At 47.6% G+C, this 21,179-nt stretch overlaps 1 protein-coding gene across 2 annotated transcripts; it reads right to left on the reverse strand.

Annotated features, from left to right (window-relative positions):
• Positions 1-1,728: 1,728 nt before the first annotated feature.
• Positions 1,729-18,701, reverse strand: OSCP1 (organic solute carrier partner 1). 2 transcript variants are annotated; one of them, XM_053245655.1, is made up of 11 exons: positions 18,393-18,701; positions 12,644-12,673; positions 9,935-10,089; positions 8,092-8,259; positions 7,576-7,656; positions 7,316-7,419; positions 6,509-6,637; positions 6,326-6,395; positions 3,806-3,945; positions 3,458-3,521; positions 1,729-2,844 (listed from the first exon to the last, which is right to left on the reverse strand). In XM_053245655.1, exons 1-11 carry the CDS (start codon positions 18,502-18,504, stop codon positions 2,728-2,730), a joined length of 1,170 nt encoding a protein of 389 aa, XP_053101630.1. In that variant the 5' UTR covers positions 18,505-18,701; the 3' UTR covers positions 1,729-2,727. The 2 variants fall into 2 exon arrangements, with proteins under 2 accessions (XP_053101630.1, XP_053101640.1); XM_053245665.1 differs by lacking the exon at positions 12,644-12,673 and having other exon boundaries at positions 18,393-18,698.
• Positions 18,702-21,179: the final 2,478 nt, after the last annotated feature.

The raw sequence follows: 21,179 nt of genomic DNA on the forward strand, positions 1-21,179 counted from the left end.
AATCGTACTAGCCTGTCCAGAACATATAGGTAAAGTGCTATTGAAGCTTTTTAAAAAGATACTGTATCTCTAATCAAAAGTCTCCTCCTCTCACATTCAGTCTGTTTCACAGGAAGCAGCAAAATGGACTGAACCTGAAAGGACTGGTGATGAATGCCTGCTAACTGGGCAAAGAGACACTGTTTAAAGTGGCAACTCTCTTTATAATTGGCTGCAAGAGCGGTGGCGGGAGGGACACATGGGAAACTGCCATATACTGAGTCAGACCCTTGGTCCATCTCGCTCAGTGTTGTCGTCTACAAAGACTGGCAGCGGCTTCTCCAAAGTTGCAGGCAGGGATCTCTCTCAGCCCTATCTTGGAGAAGCCAGGGAGGGAACTTGGAACCTTCTGCTCTTCCCAGAGCGGCTCCATCCCCCCGAGGGGAATATCTGACAGTGCTCACACTTCTAGTCTCCCATTCATATGCAACCAAGGCAGCCCCTGCTTAGCTAAGGGGACAAGTCATGCTTGCTACCACAAGACCAGCTCTCTTCCTTAGACCAGAGGGGGAGAGCAACTGGCCCTATTCAGTCCCAGCACAGTATCCCTCTAGTCTAGTGGCTGTTGCTGGGTTTGTTTGTATTTTTGTTATTACTTTCTTCTTCTATGTAAATCGCTTTGAGAACCTTTCCTCTGAAGAACAGTTTATCAATAATTACATATATAATTGCACCCTGTTTAGTCAGCTTCTCTCCCCCACTGTGAGAGAAGGGGGTTTTGGTGACTGGTTTCCATCTAACAGTACCTTGGGGGTGGGGGCAATGGCATGTGTGTGCATGTAGTTTTTGCTGGAATTTACTGTGTAGCATTGGCTCAGTTCATGCCTTAGACATGCTTCTTTATGTGAATGTCTCTATGTCAGGCCTGCACAACATAAGGCTCAGGGGTCGGATTTGGCCCGCAGGGCCTATTTCACTGTCCCCCGGGTATCCTGCAGCAACACAGGAGCTGGAAACTGCATTATAGCACCATCTTGTGCATGTTTTCTCAGAAATATGTTCCATGGCGTACCGAGTGAGGCTTACCATGTGAGCATGCTTAGGATTGCAGCCTGAACTCAACGACAATGTATGGAGAGAAGAGTACTTGGCATTTGTTTGGGACGGGCATGCACGCCAGGGGCCCCACTGAGCAGGGACAGGACCTATTTTCTGGCCACTCTCCTTGGTTAAAACTATGGGTCTATTTACAGGGAGAATAGATCCACAAGTAACTAATAATATTTTTAATTTTAATGTAATAATGTACTAACAATTGACCTCAGCCCCTGCACAGCAAGCAAGTTCTGGATGGTTCCGGTCCACCAGGGTGTTGTGCAGGCCTGGCCTATGCACTGGCTTGGTGTGGAGTCACAGCTTGTTTGTCTGCTCCTTACTTGCTGCCTTGAATTCAAACTGAGAGGTTCTCCCTCTCTCTGCATAAGATACGTTAGTCAGTTTCTTGTTTCTTCTTCTTCTTAGCCTATGTTATAGTTAGCAATAAATATCAAACTCTTGTTTCTCAGAGTTGCTTCCTGCTCAATTAGGGTTCTGTGCCAAGAAAATCTCAGATGGGGTTTGGGGTGGCGGGGAGGGGATTAGGCTGGGAGGGCTCAGGGCCGATTTTTATGGGTAAGAGGGGACATCTGCACCCTCCTCCCACCCCCCACCCCGCCAATATGCTAAACACTCCAATCTTACTGAAAATGATTTCATTTAAGGTGCATTTATTGAACAAAATGTCATCACCTTGCATATGCTTGGGTCATGACAGACAAGCCTACCCACAAAAATCCACTCACACACATACAACATAAATCTGCAGTTGGCAAGGGATGGCTGTACTTATAGAGGATGAGCGTAATTCCTCTGCAACAGTTCTGTCCAGATTAATGTAAAAGGCCTGGGTGGGATGTTGTGAAGTTGGAGAGGTTATCCATAGCCTGCATCTCTTGAAAGGAACATGGCAGGACTGAAAGGCAGGATATAAATATTTAACTCAGTGACCCCAAGAGGATTTACTTGTGTCAAGGACAGGCAGGCAAGCTACATTCATGATAAAGAATCTGCTGTGGGGCTGTGCCACCTTAGCTCAAGAATACCTTACGCTTCCACTCCATCCTTCCTCTACCACAAGAAACAGACATAGCAAGAGGGCTGGTTTCTCATCTGCAAGGCAGAGATCAGGTCATTTCTGGCCTGTGTTACTGCTGCAAAATATGAACCCATGGCTATGACCATCAATGGAAACATACCATCACACTCAGGCCCACAATCAAAAAGGAACACATGGCTTTCTCTCCTCTTGTTATGAGACACTCACAAGCCCATTAACTTTGACACAGCACATTTTACATCCTTAATCATGGGGCGGCGGGGGAGATCAAGAGTGTGTGTTTTAGAAACTGTTACTGTACACTGCTTTGAACATGTTTCTATGGAGAATAAATCAAATAAATAAATAAATAAAACAATAGGAAAGCAATTTGGGGTCTGTGTGTACACAAAGGATAGAGGCAGGCCTTGAAGGTCCCCTTCGGCTGCTGCTCAGCACAGAAATGAGGCGGTTGGTCCTCATGCTAACTCAAAGGGATGGCCTTGGTACCCACTTTCCTACAGGTGGCCAACGGCTGGGTGCTGGCCACAATCAGATGTGCAAGACTGGTGATTCTTTTTGGTCCAGGTTGGGGTGCTCTCTAGAGCCCAAGGTCACAGCTCATCCATCATTGCCAGCAGGTCCTCCCCCTTCGTGGTGCTCTGGCTAGGCTGCTCTGCCACGTCAAACTCCCCCATGATGCGAGCCAGTTCCTCGTTCCGTTGCTGGTCCTATTTAAGAGAGCCAAGTTATTGTGTGGAACCACTTAAGGAAGGATGTGCAAAATCCCCCTGCCCTCAGCTTTCTGGCACTCACATGGCAACAACTGTCTGTTCCAATGCACCACACCATACCAAATGCACCTCTATTTAATTAGGGGACTATTTAGCTAAGCCCCAAATGAGATGCTAGAGATTTATTTATATACCACCCTTCATCCTAAGACCCCAAGAAGATAAAAAACAATAAATACAGCTAATAATTTAAAAAGAGCAAAGGAGAGCTCATTGGCCAAAAGCCTGAGCACTTTCCACCTAAAGTCTGGGTGAGATGGAGCCATGTGGATCTCAGTTGAGAGCGCATTCCACAGCCTGGGGGCAATAACTGAGAAAGCCTTGTCCTGCATGCGCAACAAATGAGCCTCAGCAGGTATCAGCACATGGAGCAGAGCCCTCCCAACTATCAGGGGCGATAGATTCAGCTGGGAGCAGACGGTCCCTAAGGTAGCCAGGGCCCAAGCCATTTAGAGCTTTAAAGGTTATAGCCAGCACTTTGAATTGTACCTGGAAACAGACTGGTAGCCCGTGCAGTGCCTTAAAGACTGAAGTAAGACTGGGATCATACCTGATCTGCTTGTATGCTGATAACTTGGCAAGCTAACTCCTCAGGGTGCATCAGTGCAGCGTATCTTAAGGGAAAGAACAAAGAGGCCCAATGAATGCCATTCATTGCACAGTGGAGGTCCCAGAAAGAGTATTTTGTCCCTAGCAGCTTCTTTCTCCTTCTCCCTCACACACTCCTGTATCTGATCAGTCTCTGCAAAGTTCTGGCAGAGGCCCAGTGGAGGTTATCGGTGAGGGAGCGAGGGCACCTACTCCCTACCTCTTCACTCCCCAGATGACCCACCTTGGCAAGTGGGACACCACCTCTCACCCTCACCACCAATAACCCAGCAAGTCCTATCCATCGTACTCTTCTTCTTCATCGGTGGTGAAGAGATTCAGCCGGAAGCCCGCCTCACTGCCTGGGGGCTTCTTGATCTCCAGGCCGCCCATCAGCCGGGCCAAGAAGTTCAGCTCTTCTTTAGCCAGAGGGTTGGGAGCCGCCTTCTCCTGCACAGAACAACAAGGGCACGGTTACAAGCACATATGGCCTTGGAGGGGCCCTGCCTGCAAGTGCAGCACAAAGGGATGGGCCAGGCTCCGATGGGTCGCGTGAAAGGAGCTTTGCAGTGGGGTGCGCTTTGCCAGATCATGGCCAGGGTGGCCTAAGCTCAAGGGGGCTTCGCCTGCCCCTTCACTTTCCCAGAAGTGCATCTCTATGAGTTTTTGAAAGAGGTGTCCAGCTCATGCAGTACAAATTGGGATATTTTAGGACCCAGGTCACAATTATGTGGACTCTGCAAGGTCAACCTTGTGCTACTCGATCCCCACTTTCTTCTGTTGGGAGATATCTGGGGCAAGGAGATACTCTTCTCCTGCCCCACCTGCCTGCCCTCCTCACCTCTCAACCCTCAGAGCTCCTAAGCAAACAGCTATGTGGGGTTACAGAAGCTGCATTCTGCAACTGAGGTAGACTGTCCACAACAGAAAGCTAGAAAAATGAAGTCAAGTTAAAAGGAAGAGGAAAGACTTTGTCTGAACAAAACAGCATCTAGGGAGGAGGGCTGTGGGAGGTTTCTGGTAGGCCCATGAGTCCACCCTGCTGCTCAATGAAGGGAGTCCAGGGCTACAGCTTCTTCAGCAGATGGCTGTCCAGCCTCTGCATGCCAGACCTCCCCCTCCACCCACCCCCTAGATAACTCTTGACACACTGTTCTTAAGCCCCTTAGATCCAGTGTGTGGGGCAGCAGAGAACAAGTCTTGGTGAGAGCCTTTCAGGGCTCTGAAGAGTGCTCTTGTGCCCCCACCCCTCAGCTGTTTTTGGACAACAGCTCCAATAAGTTCCCATAAAGAACTGCACTGGCTGCCAATATGTTTCCAAACGAAATACAAAGTACTGGTTATTACCTATAAAGCCCTCAATGGCTTAGGTCCAGGGTACTTAAGAGAGCGCCTTCTCTGTCGTGAACCTTGTTGCCTATTTATTGTAGATCATCTGGAGAGGTCTGGTTATGGTTGCCGCCAACTCATTTGGTGGTGACTCCGGACCAGGCCTTCTCTGTGGCTGCCCCAGGGCTTTGGAACTCACTTCCTGCTGAAATAAGAGCATCTCTCTCTCCATTTTTAGGAGGACCCTAAAGACATACCTATTTTCCCAGGCCTTCAACTGATACAAAAACGTTTGCATTTTAATGTGTTTTTATCTATTATGATTTTTATCTTTTTATGAATTTTAAATGTTTTATATTTTACATTGTGTTTTAATTCTGTACAGCACCTAGAGATTTTGATATTGGGTGGTATATAAATAAATAAATAAATAAATCCTAGCCACAGTGGCCAGTAGCCAGGTATTATGGGGGTTGTAGACCAACCCCTGCAGGTGGGCCGAAGATGAGCAGCCCTGGCTTGGACTAGGACCAGGGAGGCCTGAGTTCAAATCCCCATTAAGCCCTGAAACTCACTGAGTTTGACTGACTCTCTGGGCCAGTCACTTATCTCTCAGCCAAACCTACCTCACAGGGTTGTTGTGAAGATAAATGTAAGCACGTACACTGCTCTGGGCTCCTTGGAAAAAGAGCGGGATAGAGGTGTGTAAAAATAAATAAAGGTCTTTTAGACTACCCTTGGCTGATGTAAGGTGGATAGGCGTTTTCTGACCAACTCCTTATCGCTCCTGAATGGCAGTCCTGGTCCCACCCTATTCAAACAGCTTTGAGAGACTGCACGCAGTTCCCCTCTCAGAAGAAGACAGAGGCACAACTGGAGTTGAGCAGCACCACTTTCTCAGTCACCTGTAAACATGTCCATATGGCTACTGAGCAGCGGGCCTCTTGGATCCTTCCTTTCCCCTTGACTTCAAACACACCTGGAATGGCCCTTTTGGTTGCTCTTAGCCTCCCTTATCAGCCTCTGCTTGTTCTGAGCTTCACCTAGCCTGACTCAATCCCTACGAATCTGGGCTACTTGTCTTTATTTGTCCTTGGTGACCTGTCCTTTCTTCCCTTACTTACACACCTTTGTAAATTGCAGTTCATCATTAAGCTTTTTGCGCAGCCACACTGGCTTTTTTAGATGCCTCCCATTTCTCTCTCTCATGAGAACTGTTTATAATTGTGCCCTTAGCCATTCCTTCTTCGGGAACTCCCACACCCATCTTGCCCCGTTAGTGTATCAGAGCCACAGAATCCTACCTAGCTCTTCTCTGAGCTTACTGAAGTCAGCTTTCCTGAAATATAAGGTTCATATTTCACTATGTTCACTTTCAGCTTTCCAAAAGATGAAGTCTCAAGATGCTGATCTTAAAACAATGGAAACAGTTCAGTAGGACAGGGGCAATCAGACAAGGCGGGCCCTATACAGCAGTGCTTAAGAGGGTAAACGTACTGACCTTTATGTGGGATGCCAAAGTTTTAGCTGCCCCCGATGGATGTGTTTCTACTGGGCGGGTGACACTGTACCTAGAAGCAAGCAGTAAAGTCATGTCTGGCAAAGAAGCGAGTGTCTGCCAGAGACACGCAGGAGAGGAGCCAAAATCCCTCAGCTGAAATAGGCTTAGCCAGCCATAGCTTACATGTTTGTTCCCAGTTTAAGGAATCGGTCTCCATAAAGGTCGAATGAGCCTTCCCGTTGTGGAAGTACATAATTCCCACCATGAGTGAACTCGGTCCTTTTAATTTCATCCCCTTTGCTGTTGAAATGCCTGTAAAATAGCAAACAACTTTATTTTTTTGGCTCCCCCATAACAATGGTTCTTTGGGTGGCTCACAAACAAAAAACCAATGGAATAAAACATACATTTAAAAGCACATTAAAACCAAAAAGCCATAGTAAGATTCAAAAATATTTTTTAAACATATATTTTTTAAGTCTGGATAAACAAGAGGACCTTCACCTAGTGTCTAAAGGAATGTACTGATGGTAGCAGGCGAGTCTCACTTGGGAGGCTACTAGAGAAACGAGGTGTCACCACCAAAAAGGCCCTCTCCCTAGTAGCCATTTCATCTGGCAGGGGCACCCAAAGATCTTAAGGTCCAGGAAGAGACATATGGAGCAAGGCCCTCTTTCAAATAATCTGGCTGCAAAATGGAATCACCAGCTCCACTGCATTGGCTTGGGGAAGAAGAACGTGTCTGAAACTCCTTGACTGCAATTGCTTACGAAGAGATGAACTACAAAAGGAGCTGACAAAGAGGAATTTTCTGGCTTAGGGCACCTCTTCCACACACCTTTCCCCTGATTCACAGTAATGGTTCACTTCAGATAGCTGGCCAATGCAAGATGACCCTAGGAATTCCTCTCCTCTCCAGGTTGGAACAGATGGTCAGCTAGGTACACCTGATCGACCACTGATCATGCAAAAGTGTGGCAAAAGAGTCACCTGATAATGCCTGGAACCTCTGTTCCCCAAGGGACTCGACCCGAGGTTGGCAGCACAAAATGGCCATTGGAGTTCTGGACTTTGTCTTTTAGGAAGATGGAGACCTGTGCAGGAACAACCCCAAAACTGTCAGTAAAATGACTCCCCTGAGAGCTAACTCAAGCCTGACATCTGACCCCTAATCACATCATGCAATTTTACCCCTGGTTTCACTGTTTTAATATCATGCACTCCTGAAATGACTTCTAAAAAATACCCACCCTGATGTGGATGTCCTGGAAGAAGATGAGTAGTGTTTGCCGAATGAGCTGAAATTCACCAGCAGAGAGCGGGCCATATGTCTAGGAAAGAGAACCAGAACATGACATCTACCTACTCATCAGAAAGAACGCTGGCCACTACTGCTGCAGCAGGGACACCTGGCAGACTCCCCCCACCCACATCTGCCCTTCAGGAGAGCCAAGAGCAACAGCAGTTGGATCCATATGAGAAAGCTCACTGCCACAAAGATCGAAAACATATGGCTCTTAAACATTTGGGGAAAGGGGGCCCCTAGCAGGGCACACAGCAAGGTTGACAAAGAGTGAAGATGGACCCCTGCCCACCCACCTCCTTTTTCACAAAGGCACAGCAGGGGAAGTAAGCTGTCACCCAGCTGGCGGGCTCCCTCCCTCAGGGGCCCAGGGACATTTGCCCCCTCCCTCAATAATTGTAGCCACACCCCTGATCCCTAGTCAACACCCGAATGGAACACAACATGTGTAATGCAAGCTTACATCAATGATCTGCCGAAAGGTTTCATCAACTTGGTTCAGAATGCGGGGTGAATCTTGGATGAAATCTTTGATGGCATCCAGGTGGTTGAAAGTGATGAGCAGGATGTCTTTGGGCCGTGGGCAGAGGAGAACTTGGTACTTAAAGGCCATGGTCATGAGATCGTACAGCTGCAGAGTAATGCAAGAGAAACCTAGTCAGAGCGCTGAGCCTACCAGGTGCTAGGAATGGAATGGGTGCTCCACGCAACATCTGAGGCCCTGCTCTGGGTTCCTGTGCTATAGTGCAGTGGCAGCCATTACAAGCAGGGTCTTGTCAGGGATGGCACTGACTTTGTGGAAGGCCCGCCTGGTCCCTACATTACATATCCAGACTTGGCTTTTCCATTTGATTGAATTGTTCGTAGTTGCTTCGGACCACGAATGGTAAAAAGTGGGGAATAAATCTCTTAAGTAAACTACTAATCGCAACATGCTGCCATTCAGTGGGTTTAGTGTTACTTATGCTATTAGCTGAGTTTTTGTGCCGTATACCCAGATTCTGGCCTTCTTTTAGTGTGCCACTGAATTCTGTGATTCACACCCAGGCAACAGCAAGGAGTATGACATGCCAGGAAATGTCATAAACACTTGTAAAGGTCTGACAACAGTGCTGGGCATGGAATTAGTTGGCACCTCATGCTTGAAACCACTATCCTTTTATGTTGTAGCTGCATCAAAGTGATGTGTCACAGACAGTGGAATAACCCCCCTGCCTTCTTTCCTTATTTCATCTGAGTCAGAGAAGACCTATGCAACAGTAACCTCCCTGTGACTGTCTGACCTGCAGAATTTGCTCCTGAAACTCGGTTGTGTTTTAGGATGCATTTTGAGGAGCCAACCAACTAGCATCCTCTGTTCCTCAAAGATTAGAGAAGACAATTAAAGAAGTTAAAGTGACAATAGATCAAAGAAGCAGCAACAAATTTTGCATTGAGAGAGGACAAGAGGCTGATGTGTTTTACTGAGTTATCGTTTTGTATAGTCATGAGAATTTTGGGATTAAAAAGTGCAGTTCCAAGTGCAAATTTAGGCTGCCTTCAGGCTTCCTCAGTGGCTCTTTCCAACTTTACAGTTTGTATATATGCTCCTTGAAATTACTGTTCATGTAAAGCCCTGTCTATTAATACTATATTGAAGTCTTATGCTTAGTCTAGGCTATAATGCCTGTATATGCTGTACTGGAAGAGACAGACGCAAATGACTATATTTCTAGAAGATGTTTTCTATGATATATTTTATACCATGCCCTTGTGAACCCACATAGAGGGTTAGTTCTAAGGCTTTGCACACCTTTCAGTTTCCCAATATACCTTATGGCTAATTTAAATATTGAGGTGTGAAAAGTCATCTAGTTAAGGCAATCCACAACAATGCAACAAACATCTGACTCTATTCAAGCAATGGACTATTCTGAATCTATGGTTTTATTCAGCGATCAAGTTATTTTTTCCTCCCAATGACAACAGATTTCTGAAATTGCCAAGCGGTGGGAAGGAACCAAGTGGAAGCTGGCTGTCCAAAGGGATTTAACAAGCAACAAAAACATCCATAAAAGTGAGCCAGGCATGGCAAGTCTTCCAAAAATGGAAGACTCTTTGTGAATCTTCCATCACACACAACATGCAACTCCTGATATTTTTGTGCAGGCAGAAATTTTGTAGCAGATCTGTGATGATGGTGCAGGCAAATACTGTGCCCACATTCAGAGTTGTGTGAATCGTATCCTATTCCCATTTGTTGGCAAATAAAGGGTTGTCTGAATTTACCCCAAGTCTCCCGGGGAAATGGAAAAGTTGCTCCTCACCTTATCCATGCTGGGTGGGTTCAGTCTCATGATGGAGGCATGAGCCAGACGCTCATACACTGCCCTCAGGGCCTTTCTGGTATAGAGCTCCTGTGGCTTAAACAGCTCCTCCATAAACTTTTCATTGAACATGGTCGTAATGATGTCGTTCATAACTGTAAAGACAAGAGTCCAACCTGTCAGCAACGGAGCGGCTCTGTCTTAGTTCCACTGGCAGACACAGCAATTTGTAGCAGAGGGAAGAATTTTCAGAGGTTACTCCAACTGAATAACGCCATGACCCAAGGAGAGCTCCTGCCTTTTCTGGATCCCCTTCAGACATTCCCAGCCCTCGCTGCGAAAGGTTACATCAGCATTGTCAGCTATGTGTGACCTGGGAAATGTGTTCTCTTCTTGGAAATGGGAGACTTGGGGCCACCCTCACTGCTACTTCCACTTTGTGGACACTTGGAAATGAGGAAATTCTTCCTCATTCCAAAAGGAATATTCAGCAACTCTAGGGGCAAAGGTGCAGGTGGTGGTAATTCTAGACAAATAATTCCCTTCCCTGCAACCATGGCATAAAGGCTTCTGAATCCACAGCTACTAAAGTGAGGCAGAAAGAAAACTGCAGCACTTCTGACACCTGAACTTTTAACCGTTTGCAGTTAGTTGGGCTGACATACAACCCAATATTACGGGTGGGAAAAGAATACTGCCGATGTCCTCTTTACTCCTTTGAAAGTGGACACACATCGAGAGAGGTGACATCTCTGCAGGGCACACATTAATAAGATTAGCACTGTATCCTGGCCATATTCAGATGTGCTGGTCGTGGTTAAAAAGCCCAACAGGTTGACAGCACCGGCGACACCATACCAGTATTATTTAGATGCTATTTGCTTTAGCCCCAGTGGTACATGAGAAAACTCTTCTATGCACCACAGTAGGTTTCCCTATTACCTAACAGGTATTTAGTCACATAGATAGGCCTGAACAGTGCTGAGCAGAATCCCCCCTACAAACAAAGGTTACAATTTTCCAGTTCCAAGCATCAGACCTTAGGTGGCTGAAATTCTTTGGTCATAATGAAATGAACCAAAACTTCCTGGGGCAAGAGGACATGCACGTTGTATAGGGTGTAGAAATGAGACTATATCACACTTATGATGCCTTCCTAGGTTTAAAAAATGTGTTGGCACTGATCTGATATTCAATACTGGCCCTCCACTGCTTTCCTGGTAGGCAAGGGATTTTTCTCTTCTAGTTCTCCATGCAGTAGCCCCAATGAAAAAGCCTTTTCTAGCCACCATTTCCATGTTCCCTCACGCTAAGCAGTAGCACTCATTCAATCCAGCATCCAGCAGGTGTTGCTAAGTGCAGAGTCACTGGGGTGGATGTGCTGGGCCTTTCCTGCTGCAACTCCCTCTTGGCCAGCTCTGAAGCAATCCTGACAAAGCTGAAGTCAGCTCTCCCTCACGATTTGCCTCTAAAGAACGTTTACAGGCTGTTCTTGGTCACCCTTTTAGGCTTCTGGGATTTGTCGTCTATAACGTTATCTGCTTCTGTTTCAGAAAAGCTCCTTCTTAGGAGGAAATCTGCCTCTAGTATTTTGCCTCAAGTTGGACATAAAAGAACAATACGGCGTGTTGCCGTAATACTATGCCAAAGTAAAAGTCGGAGGGGTGGGGGGGGGTGGAGTGGGGAAAGAAGTGAGCCAGCCCATTTGTGTTCCTTCTCAGTCTTCTGGGTCACACAAGGTTTTTTAATGCCAATGACTTATCATTGGGTTATCGACATGAAAGTGGGTTAGTTCTGACCAAAGACACAACAGAACCCTACATGGGCTTGCATTTTTGACCCCTAAAGTTCTGGGTTTGTTAAACAACCCATGATGCAAGCCAGACCATGTGGTCACTGTACCCAGCCATGCAGGTAGCCACCACTTACCACAGGCAGTTCAGAACTCCTCTTGGTCAAACATGCCCGTGAGGCAGGCAAAGCAGACAGGCAGAATGGCAAATGTTTCTGTGGACTCCCCCCGCCCTCAGCTGATCTGCAAGATTGTTAAACAACTTGAGAGGTATTGTAAGATATTTCGACCACGTTTCCTTGAGAAAGCCTACTCGTTTCCTCCTCTCCACCCTTTCCAAGTCTGTTATGCCCAATGCAGCAAAGGTGTCATCATCTCAGGACACAACTGGGTGCCAGAGGAAGGCAATGGCCAGTTCTGGGCTTGACTCAGAAAAACGATGGCTTGGAACTAGTACAAGGCAGCTGCTTACAAGAGCCAGGGAACTGGTGACTAATTTTGTGGCAGGAGAAGAAGAGGGCAAGGGAGCTGGGAACAGCCTGACACAGAGACAGTGTGCGTGCTCTCCACCTGCATTTTGCTCATGAACAATGCTCATGGCACTCATGCAGCTGCATGCTTGTGCTCTCATGTTTTTTGGGGGAAATTCAACAGTCAGCTGAGCAAAGCTACAGCTTATGCCCATTCGGAAGATTTCCCACTGAACCTCATTACTGGCGACTATTCGAGAAGTATTTTTGCACCTGAGGTGGGAGGGAAGGTCGTTTCTGCCAGTTTTAAATGCAGAAAGCCTCAGGTACGGAATGATATGTCAGCCAGTTGCTACCACTACAGCAGTACAGCAGCAGCAGCAGGGGACGGAGTGTGTCTGTGTGGGCATGTGGTTCTACTGCATGCAGCTAAAAATGTTACAGTACCTCGTCTCCTGTCCACATCAGTCCATTCATCTACAAGAAGCACAAAACAGAAAAAATGACGGGTCAAGGAGTAAAAACAACACACTGACAAGCAGGTTGAAAGGGGTGAAATAAATGAAAAATAATCCAACAAAGGGACTTTTATTATTTTTAGAGCATAGTGTGCGGAGGAGCTACATGGCAGAGGAGGAAAGAGCTTCTAAAGAATTTTTTAAAGAGCGGAAAAATTTAAAAAGCCACAATGTGTGGGCAATGTGGGGGTTATGAAGACATAATCAAATGGGCATAAGAAGCTTGTGCAGGCCCCCCAATCAATGTGTTTTCTGAGGGAAAGAATGACCTTTTCCCCAGCAACCACACTTTGCGACAATGTAGTATCCCAACGGATGCACTGCTTTGACCATTTGTCACACAAGGCACAAATGTGTGCACTTATTTTACAAGCACAACTGCGCCTAGCACCTTCAGGTCTGAGCTAATGAAGATAATATGAGGTAAAATATTAGCCACATAAACATGCCAGAGCAGTTCCATCCTTCTGAGCAAATATAGTCTGCTCATGGCCATTGTGTTTTCCTCTAGCTTCCGGGCTAGAAGCATCTGAGGCACAGGATTGCTGGAGCACCCAAAACACGTCTTTGTTTCTTGATCTGAGTTGTTCTCTACCTTTCCTCTAAAGAGCTTAAGACACTCCATCGCCTTTCCCAGACAGCAAGCTTAACCGTGGAATTAAGTGGGGTAAACTAGAGCAAGTTATGAGGTAATATATTAGCCGCATATAAGTGCAATAAAGATAATTTAGAGAAATCTGGGGCCATTCACATAGGGCTGCTTTATTAGGGTTCCTAGCAGGTTTCCCCAATTTTTTTCTGTGCATTGTTAATCCGTGCACCGTTCAAGTCCATGTAAGGTGTACCATTCCCACTGGTACTTCATGGAGAACATAAGAACACAAGTAGGCTTTTCTTAAAGCCTCACTTAAAACACACACATACTTGCTTGGTTATGGAACATTGTATGCACCTGGCCTGTGTGGGCGCATATTTATAATTAATTAATTAATTACACTTTTATACCACCCCACACATGTGTCTTTGGGCGGCATATGATGTTCCACAAGAACACCAAGCAAATGTTTAAAATGTGTGTTAAAAAAAGAAAGAAAGAAAGAAAGAAAGAAGGTGAAAAGCCTACTTATGTTCATCATAAAGTACCACTGGGAGCCAGTCAAGAGGCTTTTCAAAAGGTGGAAAAAATTGATACACATTTTACTAAAAGTGGAAAACAAAATGCACTGTGTGGGTACATAGAATGGTTCTGCAACATCACCAAGAAAATGTAATAATAATAATAATAATAATAATAATAATGATGATGATGATGATGATGTCTGGATAAAACAAACCAGTCAATAACACCTGTCTGACTGTGTAAACAAGAGATGATAATAATAATAATGAAGGCTGTGGCAGAAAAAGACCAAAATAATACCAGTGGTAATTGGCGCCCTGGGTGCAGTTCCAAAAGACCTTGAAGAGCACCTCAACACTATAGGGGCCACAGAAATCACCATCAGCCAATTACAAAAAGCAGCTTTACTGGGAACAGCCTATATTCTGTGACGATATCTATAACAATGGACAATAAAATTCAGCCATCCCAGGTCCTTGGGAAGGACTCGATGTCTGGATAAAACAAACCAGTCAATAACACCTGTCTGACTGTGTAAACAAGAAATAATGATGATGATGAAAAAAGTGAGGCTTTAAGAAAAAGGCGCTCTATCAGCATGGCCCCTCTATCTCAGAAGAAACATCAGTGTATAATGGATATATCAAAGTATCCCAAAAAGCCACTGTATAAAGTTGAACTTTTCAGCACAGAGATTATGCGGGCTAAGATCCAATGTGCAGGGGGAAACCCGAATTATGTATGGTATGCTCCCCAATATTTTGCACGGACTTCAACCTCCCAAAGTCTGAATGCACATCTGCCCTTCGTGTAGCAAAGTAAAATCACCATCTGGGAATGATCCTGAAGAGTTATTCTGTTTTATTCTCATCATAGTACTGTGAGGTGCATTAGGCTGAAAAAGAGCAACTTGCCCCTATGCATCTCCCAATGCACCAACTATAAAACAGTGACCTGGAATTTAAAATACGGGTTCAGGAGAATCATTGTTTCAGGATGTGATGCTGGTGCCTAGAAACGGGAAGTCTTTTTCCAGCCCTGATAATCTACATCTGTATTGACTTGCATCTCCCACTGCTGCCTTGAATTGTTTAGTATTCCATGTTCCTTCCCACGAACATGGAAATGTGTTCAGAAATGCTGCTCCTAGAACTACTGTAAGATAAAGAAATTTAGCACTGTATTCAGTACCACAGCCTGTGGGTTATACAGAGCAGCAGAATTATGGACTTACAAACCACACAGAATTCAGATTCAAGGCAGCATGTTATTATTGTTCCAAATGCTTTCTGTTCAAACTATCATAGGGCACTATGCTTAAAGAAATAAGTTCAGAAGGACTGTTGGAAGGAGGCTCCTTTGCACAACATTAGACCTGTTCCAAGTAAAACATCTCGACTCTGGGACAACTGATTTCCATTCTCAGAATGGTTGAAATGGAGTAACCCACCTTGATTACTTTATAGCCAAGTGGGATAGAAATAAAGATAATGGCACCCAGCCAAACATATGTTAAGAGTCAGCAAATAAGGATGGTAACAAGAGCTACAAAAATAAAGCAGCAAAGTAAAACATGTGACACAGGATTCAGGAGAGTATGGTAGTTGCAACTGTGGCCTGGCATTGAAAATTGAGGCAATGTAAAGAGGAAGCCATTTCTTGAACTGCCAGGCTTGTACAGAAGACACTCTCCAGTCTCAGAGCCCCAAGACGTGTCTGAGAGTTCAGAAGGGGAGACCTTCTCCTACAAGGGCCACATTCCCCTACCGTCCCAGGCTCTGGCCTGACATCCAACACATGCCAGACGCATTAAGAAGGGCCGCCGTGTAAGTTCAGGCCACCAAGTAAGGCTTTGGTGGACGATATGCCTTTCAACCTTGTTTCAACACTACCTCTAACTATACATGTGGATGCACATACTCAAAGGTAGGGGAAGTCCACGTCAACCATCATCATGCCATCCCACATGGGCGTATGGGTTGGAGTGTGTGTGTATAAGTACATGAAACCAGGCTAACAGTCAGTCCCAGTTGGTGAAGAGTCTGATGAACCCAGAGAGTAAAAACAATGCACTTGCCCCATCTTTGCATGCATGTTTGTATTCTTGGAAAGAGGAAATATATCAAAAGCAACACATCTGAAGGATGCCAAGCTGCACCACACTTTGAGGCACTACACAACTCTGGTCCATAAACCACCATCCCTCTTATGGGAACTTTCACATGCAAAAATGGGTAAATTGTTTGCAACATGTTCTCTCCTCCATCCTGCCCTGCCCTGCCCAATGTCTTCTGCAGAACAGTGTATAAAACATAATAATAAACATATCTCCACTCCTTGGACTACTAGTAAAGAGGAGGGCATTTTCTGCACTTCCTCCCAACAGCCCAGCAACACATCGCGGGCTGCTGTTCCTTTGCCTCCTAATGAGGAGCAAGTACAGAGCTGAAGGGCACTTTCAAAGTATGCAGGGTGGTGAGACCAGGATGGACACTGGCCCCATTTTGGTCAACTCCAGATCACTTCCAGATCACCCAGTGCCCATCCGTTGCCCTTTTCAGTAGCTCCTCATACTGGCAGGTAGGCTGGTGAAGCGGTGCCAAGTGGGTTCTAATCTGTGCTGTTTGCTGCAAGTTTGGAATCAAGGGGTAGAGGAGAATCCAAATTAATTCTGAAGCCACAGGCTGCTGGTCTGTTTCTGGGCACAATTAAAAGTGCTGACTGCTATTTCTAAAGCGCCAAATGGCTTGGGACTTACCTGGCTACTTGATGGCCTGCCTTTGTTTACATGAGCCCACCCAGGACAGGGGCTGGGGTGAGTGTGTGTGTGGCACTTACGGGAACCCTGTGCTGCAGCCCAGCAACAGAGATTTTTCTAGTTCTGGTAGGGCTGGAACCACACTCATTCCTCATGGGGGCCCCACAAACTACTTTTACATCACAAGCTGGAGACAGCCCTGTTCATCACCCAAAGCCCTCCTCAGGGTGTCCCCACCAGTGGCATGGCTACAGGGGAGGCAGGTTCTTTGGCTGTGGAATACCCTGCCCCCACACAACTCACCTGGCACCAAGTGAAGCCACCCCCCTTCCCAGCACAGTGCCTTCCACTGGATCGGATGGCTCTTCCTGGACAGCCTGTCCTGGAGATGAATGCACTGCTGTGGGGGGGTAGGTCCCCATAATCATTTGCCTGTTGCTCTCTCATGGCCTGGGCTGCCCTGCCCTGAGCCCCTTGGGAGTGTGCACGGAACCGGCTGGTCTGGTCTGAGTCCAAACCAGACCACTTTGGTCCGGCACACTCTTGAACCACCCCTTGGTTTGGGGGGAGGAGGGAGTTTGCAATTAAAAGAAAAATTAATTGTTTTTAACTTACCCCCGAGGGGGGAGTTGCTTGAGGCAGCGGCGGGGGGAGGGGGGTCTACAGAAGTTCCCCCTCACCCCACCAGCCTCCCTTACTGCCCAAACTGGCCCATTCCTCCTCTGGCGCTGGGGCCATTTTGGAGGCCGCTGTGCCTGCGCAGTGGGCCTCTGCATGGCCTGGCCAAAATGGCCACCACACTGGAGGGGGCGGGGAGAGAGGCCGGCGGGGGAAGGGGTAAGCTCTGTGGACACACACCCCTGCCACCTCGAGCAACTCCCCCGGAGGAGATTTTATATATTTATATATATGAAAATATCGCAAACCCCGAACGGCTGGGGGTGTTTGGTCTGAAATCAGACTGAACAGGGAGTGGTTCGGTTCGACCCCAAACAGTCGAACCGAACTGGTTCGGCATGGAACCTGTTTGCACATCACTAGAGCATCTGACAGCCCCTCTCGTTGCACTTGCTGCTTCAGCTGGTCTTTGCAGAGCGGGGAGCTATTCTGCATTTCCTCCCCCGCACAGTCACCCCGCTGGCTGCTTTGGAGCCCATGGCAGTGGTGGCGGGGGGGGGGGGCGGGCGGGCAGGCGGCCCAGTCCCCAGGAAGCGCAGGTGGCGGTGGTTCCCTGCTCGGGCTTCCTGGGGAGCCTGGAGGGCCCTTCCCCATCAGGCGGGATATATATCAGAGGTTGTTGACTACAACTCCCAGCATCCCCAGGTGATATGGCCTCTGGTCACTAAGACTTGACAGCACTTAATCAATCAATCAGTCAGTCAATAACATCTGGGATTCCCTGTCAGAGGGAACATGGGTAGTGACTGGTCCCCACCATGGGGAGGGGGGCGGCTCAAGGGAGGCCACTCCGGGTTGCTCCCGGTCATAACCGCTCTCTCTGCTGGCTAGCCATTTATCAGGTAGAGCTACGGCAGTTACCTGACGAACAGCAGCCTACAGGCAACGCAGCTCTGAGGAGGGGAGGGAGGAGCCCTCCCACGCCCCAACAGCCGCTCTTCTCCCCCCCCCGCCGGCCCCGCCCCATTCCAAGGGCGTGGCGGAGGAAGAGGAAGGGGCTGCCTTCCTCGCCGCCGCCTTTCCCACACAGGACTGGCGGGGGGGGGGAGGCCGCTGTCCTTTTTCTGTCACCCCCACCCCGAGGCTCGTGATGGGGGGGAGGGGGCGGGAGGCCGCTCTGACCTTTGCGCGCCTTCTCGCCCGGGATGCTCTGGGCGCGCAGCCGCTGATCCAGGATGTAGAGCATCTCCCCGCCCAGGTTGAGGAACAGCAACGGCAGCGTCCGCAGAGACATGGCTCCGGAAAAACGGGCTGAGCCCGAGGAAAGCCGCCGCCGCCGTCGCCACTACCACCACCCGCGCCGGCTGCGAGGAGCCAGGCCGAGCGACGGCGGCTCCGTTGCCTAGAGACTGGCGACGAGGGGGAGGAGCCAATCGGAGGGCCGCTTACAGGCGGGTCGGCTTCGGTCTCCTGACCCTGTAGCGGTTCTTTGCCCTGCCCCTCAAGGAGTGAGTCCCGCCCGCCTTATTTGCATACACCACGCCCACCTCAGTCACGAGGGAGCATCTCATACTCACGACGTTTCAGCTTCAGGGGTGTATTTGTTTTTGCGCGCGCGCAGCGGTGGGTTGCCGTCTTGGCGGGTTGGCCTCCTCCAGTGGCCAGGCTCTCCTTTTGCTTTTATATGCATTTATGGCAGGCAGGTCTCTGTTGCTGGGGGACAACAGCAGGAAAGCCCATTGCCCTCACCGGCTCCCTCTCCCACTGTAGGCTGCAGGAGGAAGTGATGGTGGGCTCTGGGTCTGATCCTGCAGGGCTCTTCTTACATGTAATAACTGAGACATGAGGACATACCCGGGAAGTGACTGGCTGACATTTCTCTACAAACCCAGCAGCTAGTAGTTTTCTGTTGTTTGTTCACTTGCACAATGGAAGCAACTTTTTAGCCACCTAATGGCACAGCAGGGAAGCAACTTGCCTAGAGAGCAAGAGGTTGTCGGTTCGACTATCGCGGGAATGTTTCCAGACTATAGGGAAACACCTATATCGGGCAGCAGTGATAGATGCTGAAAGGCATCATCTCACACTGCATGGGAAATTGCAATGGTAAACCCTTTCTGTATTCTACCAAAGACAACCACAGGGCTCTGGTTACCAGGAGTCAGCACCAACTCGATGGCACAACTTTAGTAGTTTTCTGTCGGTTACTTCCACTCAAGTGTTTTCATTTTCACAATGGAAGCAACTTTTAGGAAAACAAGAGTGTGTAATTTTCTGCAGCAGCCTTGGACAGTTTGACCAAAGTTTCCAGCGAGTCGACTGCCTTAGCGATCCTCAGATTTCAGCTAGGCTTTCGGCCCGTGTGAAATAAATGTTGACAATCCTTTCAAGACCTACCTTGGTACCTGCTTTTTAACTTCAAGAGTGAGTGACCACCTCATGACCCATGCGGCACAGCTGGCACCACCAGCCACAAAGAAACATGGTCAGTACATAGGAACATAGGAAGCTGCCATATACGGAGTCAGACCATTGGTCTATCTAGCTCAGTATTGTCTTCACAGACTGGCAGCGGCTTCTCCAAGGTTGCAGGCAGGAATCTCTCTCAGCCCTATCTTGGAGAAACAAGGGAGGGAACTTGAAACCTTCTGCTCTTCCCAGAGTGGCTTCATCCCCTGAGGGGAATATCTTACAGTGCTCACACTTCTAGTCTCCCTTTCAAATGCAACCAGGGCAGACCCTGCTTAGCTAAGGGGACAAGTTATGCTTGCTACCACAAGACCAGCTCTCCTCTCCTAAAATCTTGTCCTATCTTGGAGATGCCAGGGAAGGAACTTGGAGCCTAAATGCTCTTCCCAGAGTGGCTTCATCCCCTGAGGGGAATATCTTACAGTGCTCACACTTATAGTCTCCCTTTCGTATGCAACCAGGGTGGAGCCTGCTTAGCTTAAGGGGACAAGTCATGCTTGCTACCACAAGACCAGCTCTCTGCCCATACCCTGCATATTCAAACCAGAAAGGAGACCTCTCCCCTCCATCTGGAACCCCTATTTGCTGTACACTCACTTTTGTGCCTAAAACAACACCGACCTGCGCTAAGAAACACCAAAAGGAGTCTGCAAATGGAGTTCACCCATCTTCACCTCAGCTTCATGCATGGAGGGAACAATGGTGCGGCAATAATCCTCTTATAAATTATATGTTAGGATAATATGCATGAAATACTTTGAACACTGACTACTACCACCGGAAGCACTACATAAATGCTAAATATGATAAAAACTAGAAAGGGAGAGAAAGGGAAAGCAACTGTGAAGTTCGTATCTGTCAGCCAGAGCCAAGACATTGTGGTATCCCTCCAAGATGCTCAAGGGGTATTTTGCCTTCAGAAAACCTGAGGAGAGTTAGGTTGAGAAAAAGCAGCTTGCCCATAGCTCCCCAGAGAGGGAGCTGAACCTGGGTGGCTTCAGTTCCTGCAACAGCAGGGAGCTGTTCTCAGTAGCTGATTACTGCTGGACTTTGCACTTAGCAACTGGGGGATTTAAAATTATTGCTAGAATATTCAGCGCTAGTTTACTGTGGATTCCCTTTAGAAGACAGGAGTAGAATAAGGACTTCTGTGTGCTTCAGGTGAGTTGAGTTGTGCTCTTTGACAATTGAGGAAGGGGCCCCATACTTCTCTTGACCAATCCACAGGGATATGGGATAGCCAGATTCTTTCTTCTTCTGCACAGAGGCAAAGCAGAGAAGAAAAACACTATTTTAATCTCCAGTATCTGCATGAACAGTGCTTTGCAGCTGAAACTATAACACCTGGAAAAGGACACACACTCTGTGCCACCTGTAAACTTGTTCTCATGGAGGACAAGTTTATGAATGGCTACTACTCTGAGGGCTATGGGCTACCTCCAGCCTCAGAGCCAAGATGCCTCTAAATACCAGTTGCTGGGGAGCAACAGCAGGAGAGAG

Source organism: Hemicordylus capensis, chromosome 1 (assembly GCF_027244095.1).
Source record: "Hemicordylus capensis ecotype Gifberg chromosome 1, rHemCap1.1.pri, whole genome shotgun sequence".
Classification (NCBI taxonomy): domain Eukaryota; kingdom Metazoa; phylum Chordata; class Lepidosauria; order Squamata; family Cordylidae; genus Hemicordylus; species Hemicordylus capensis.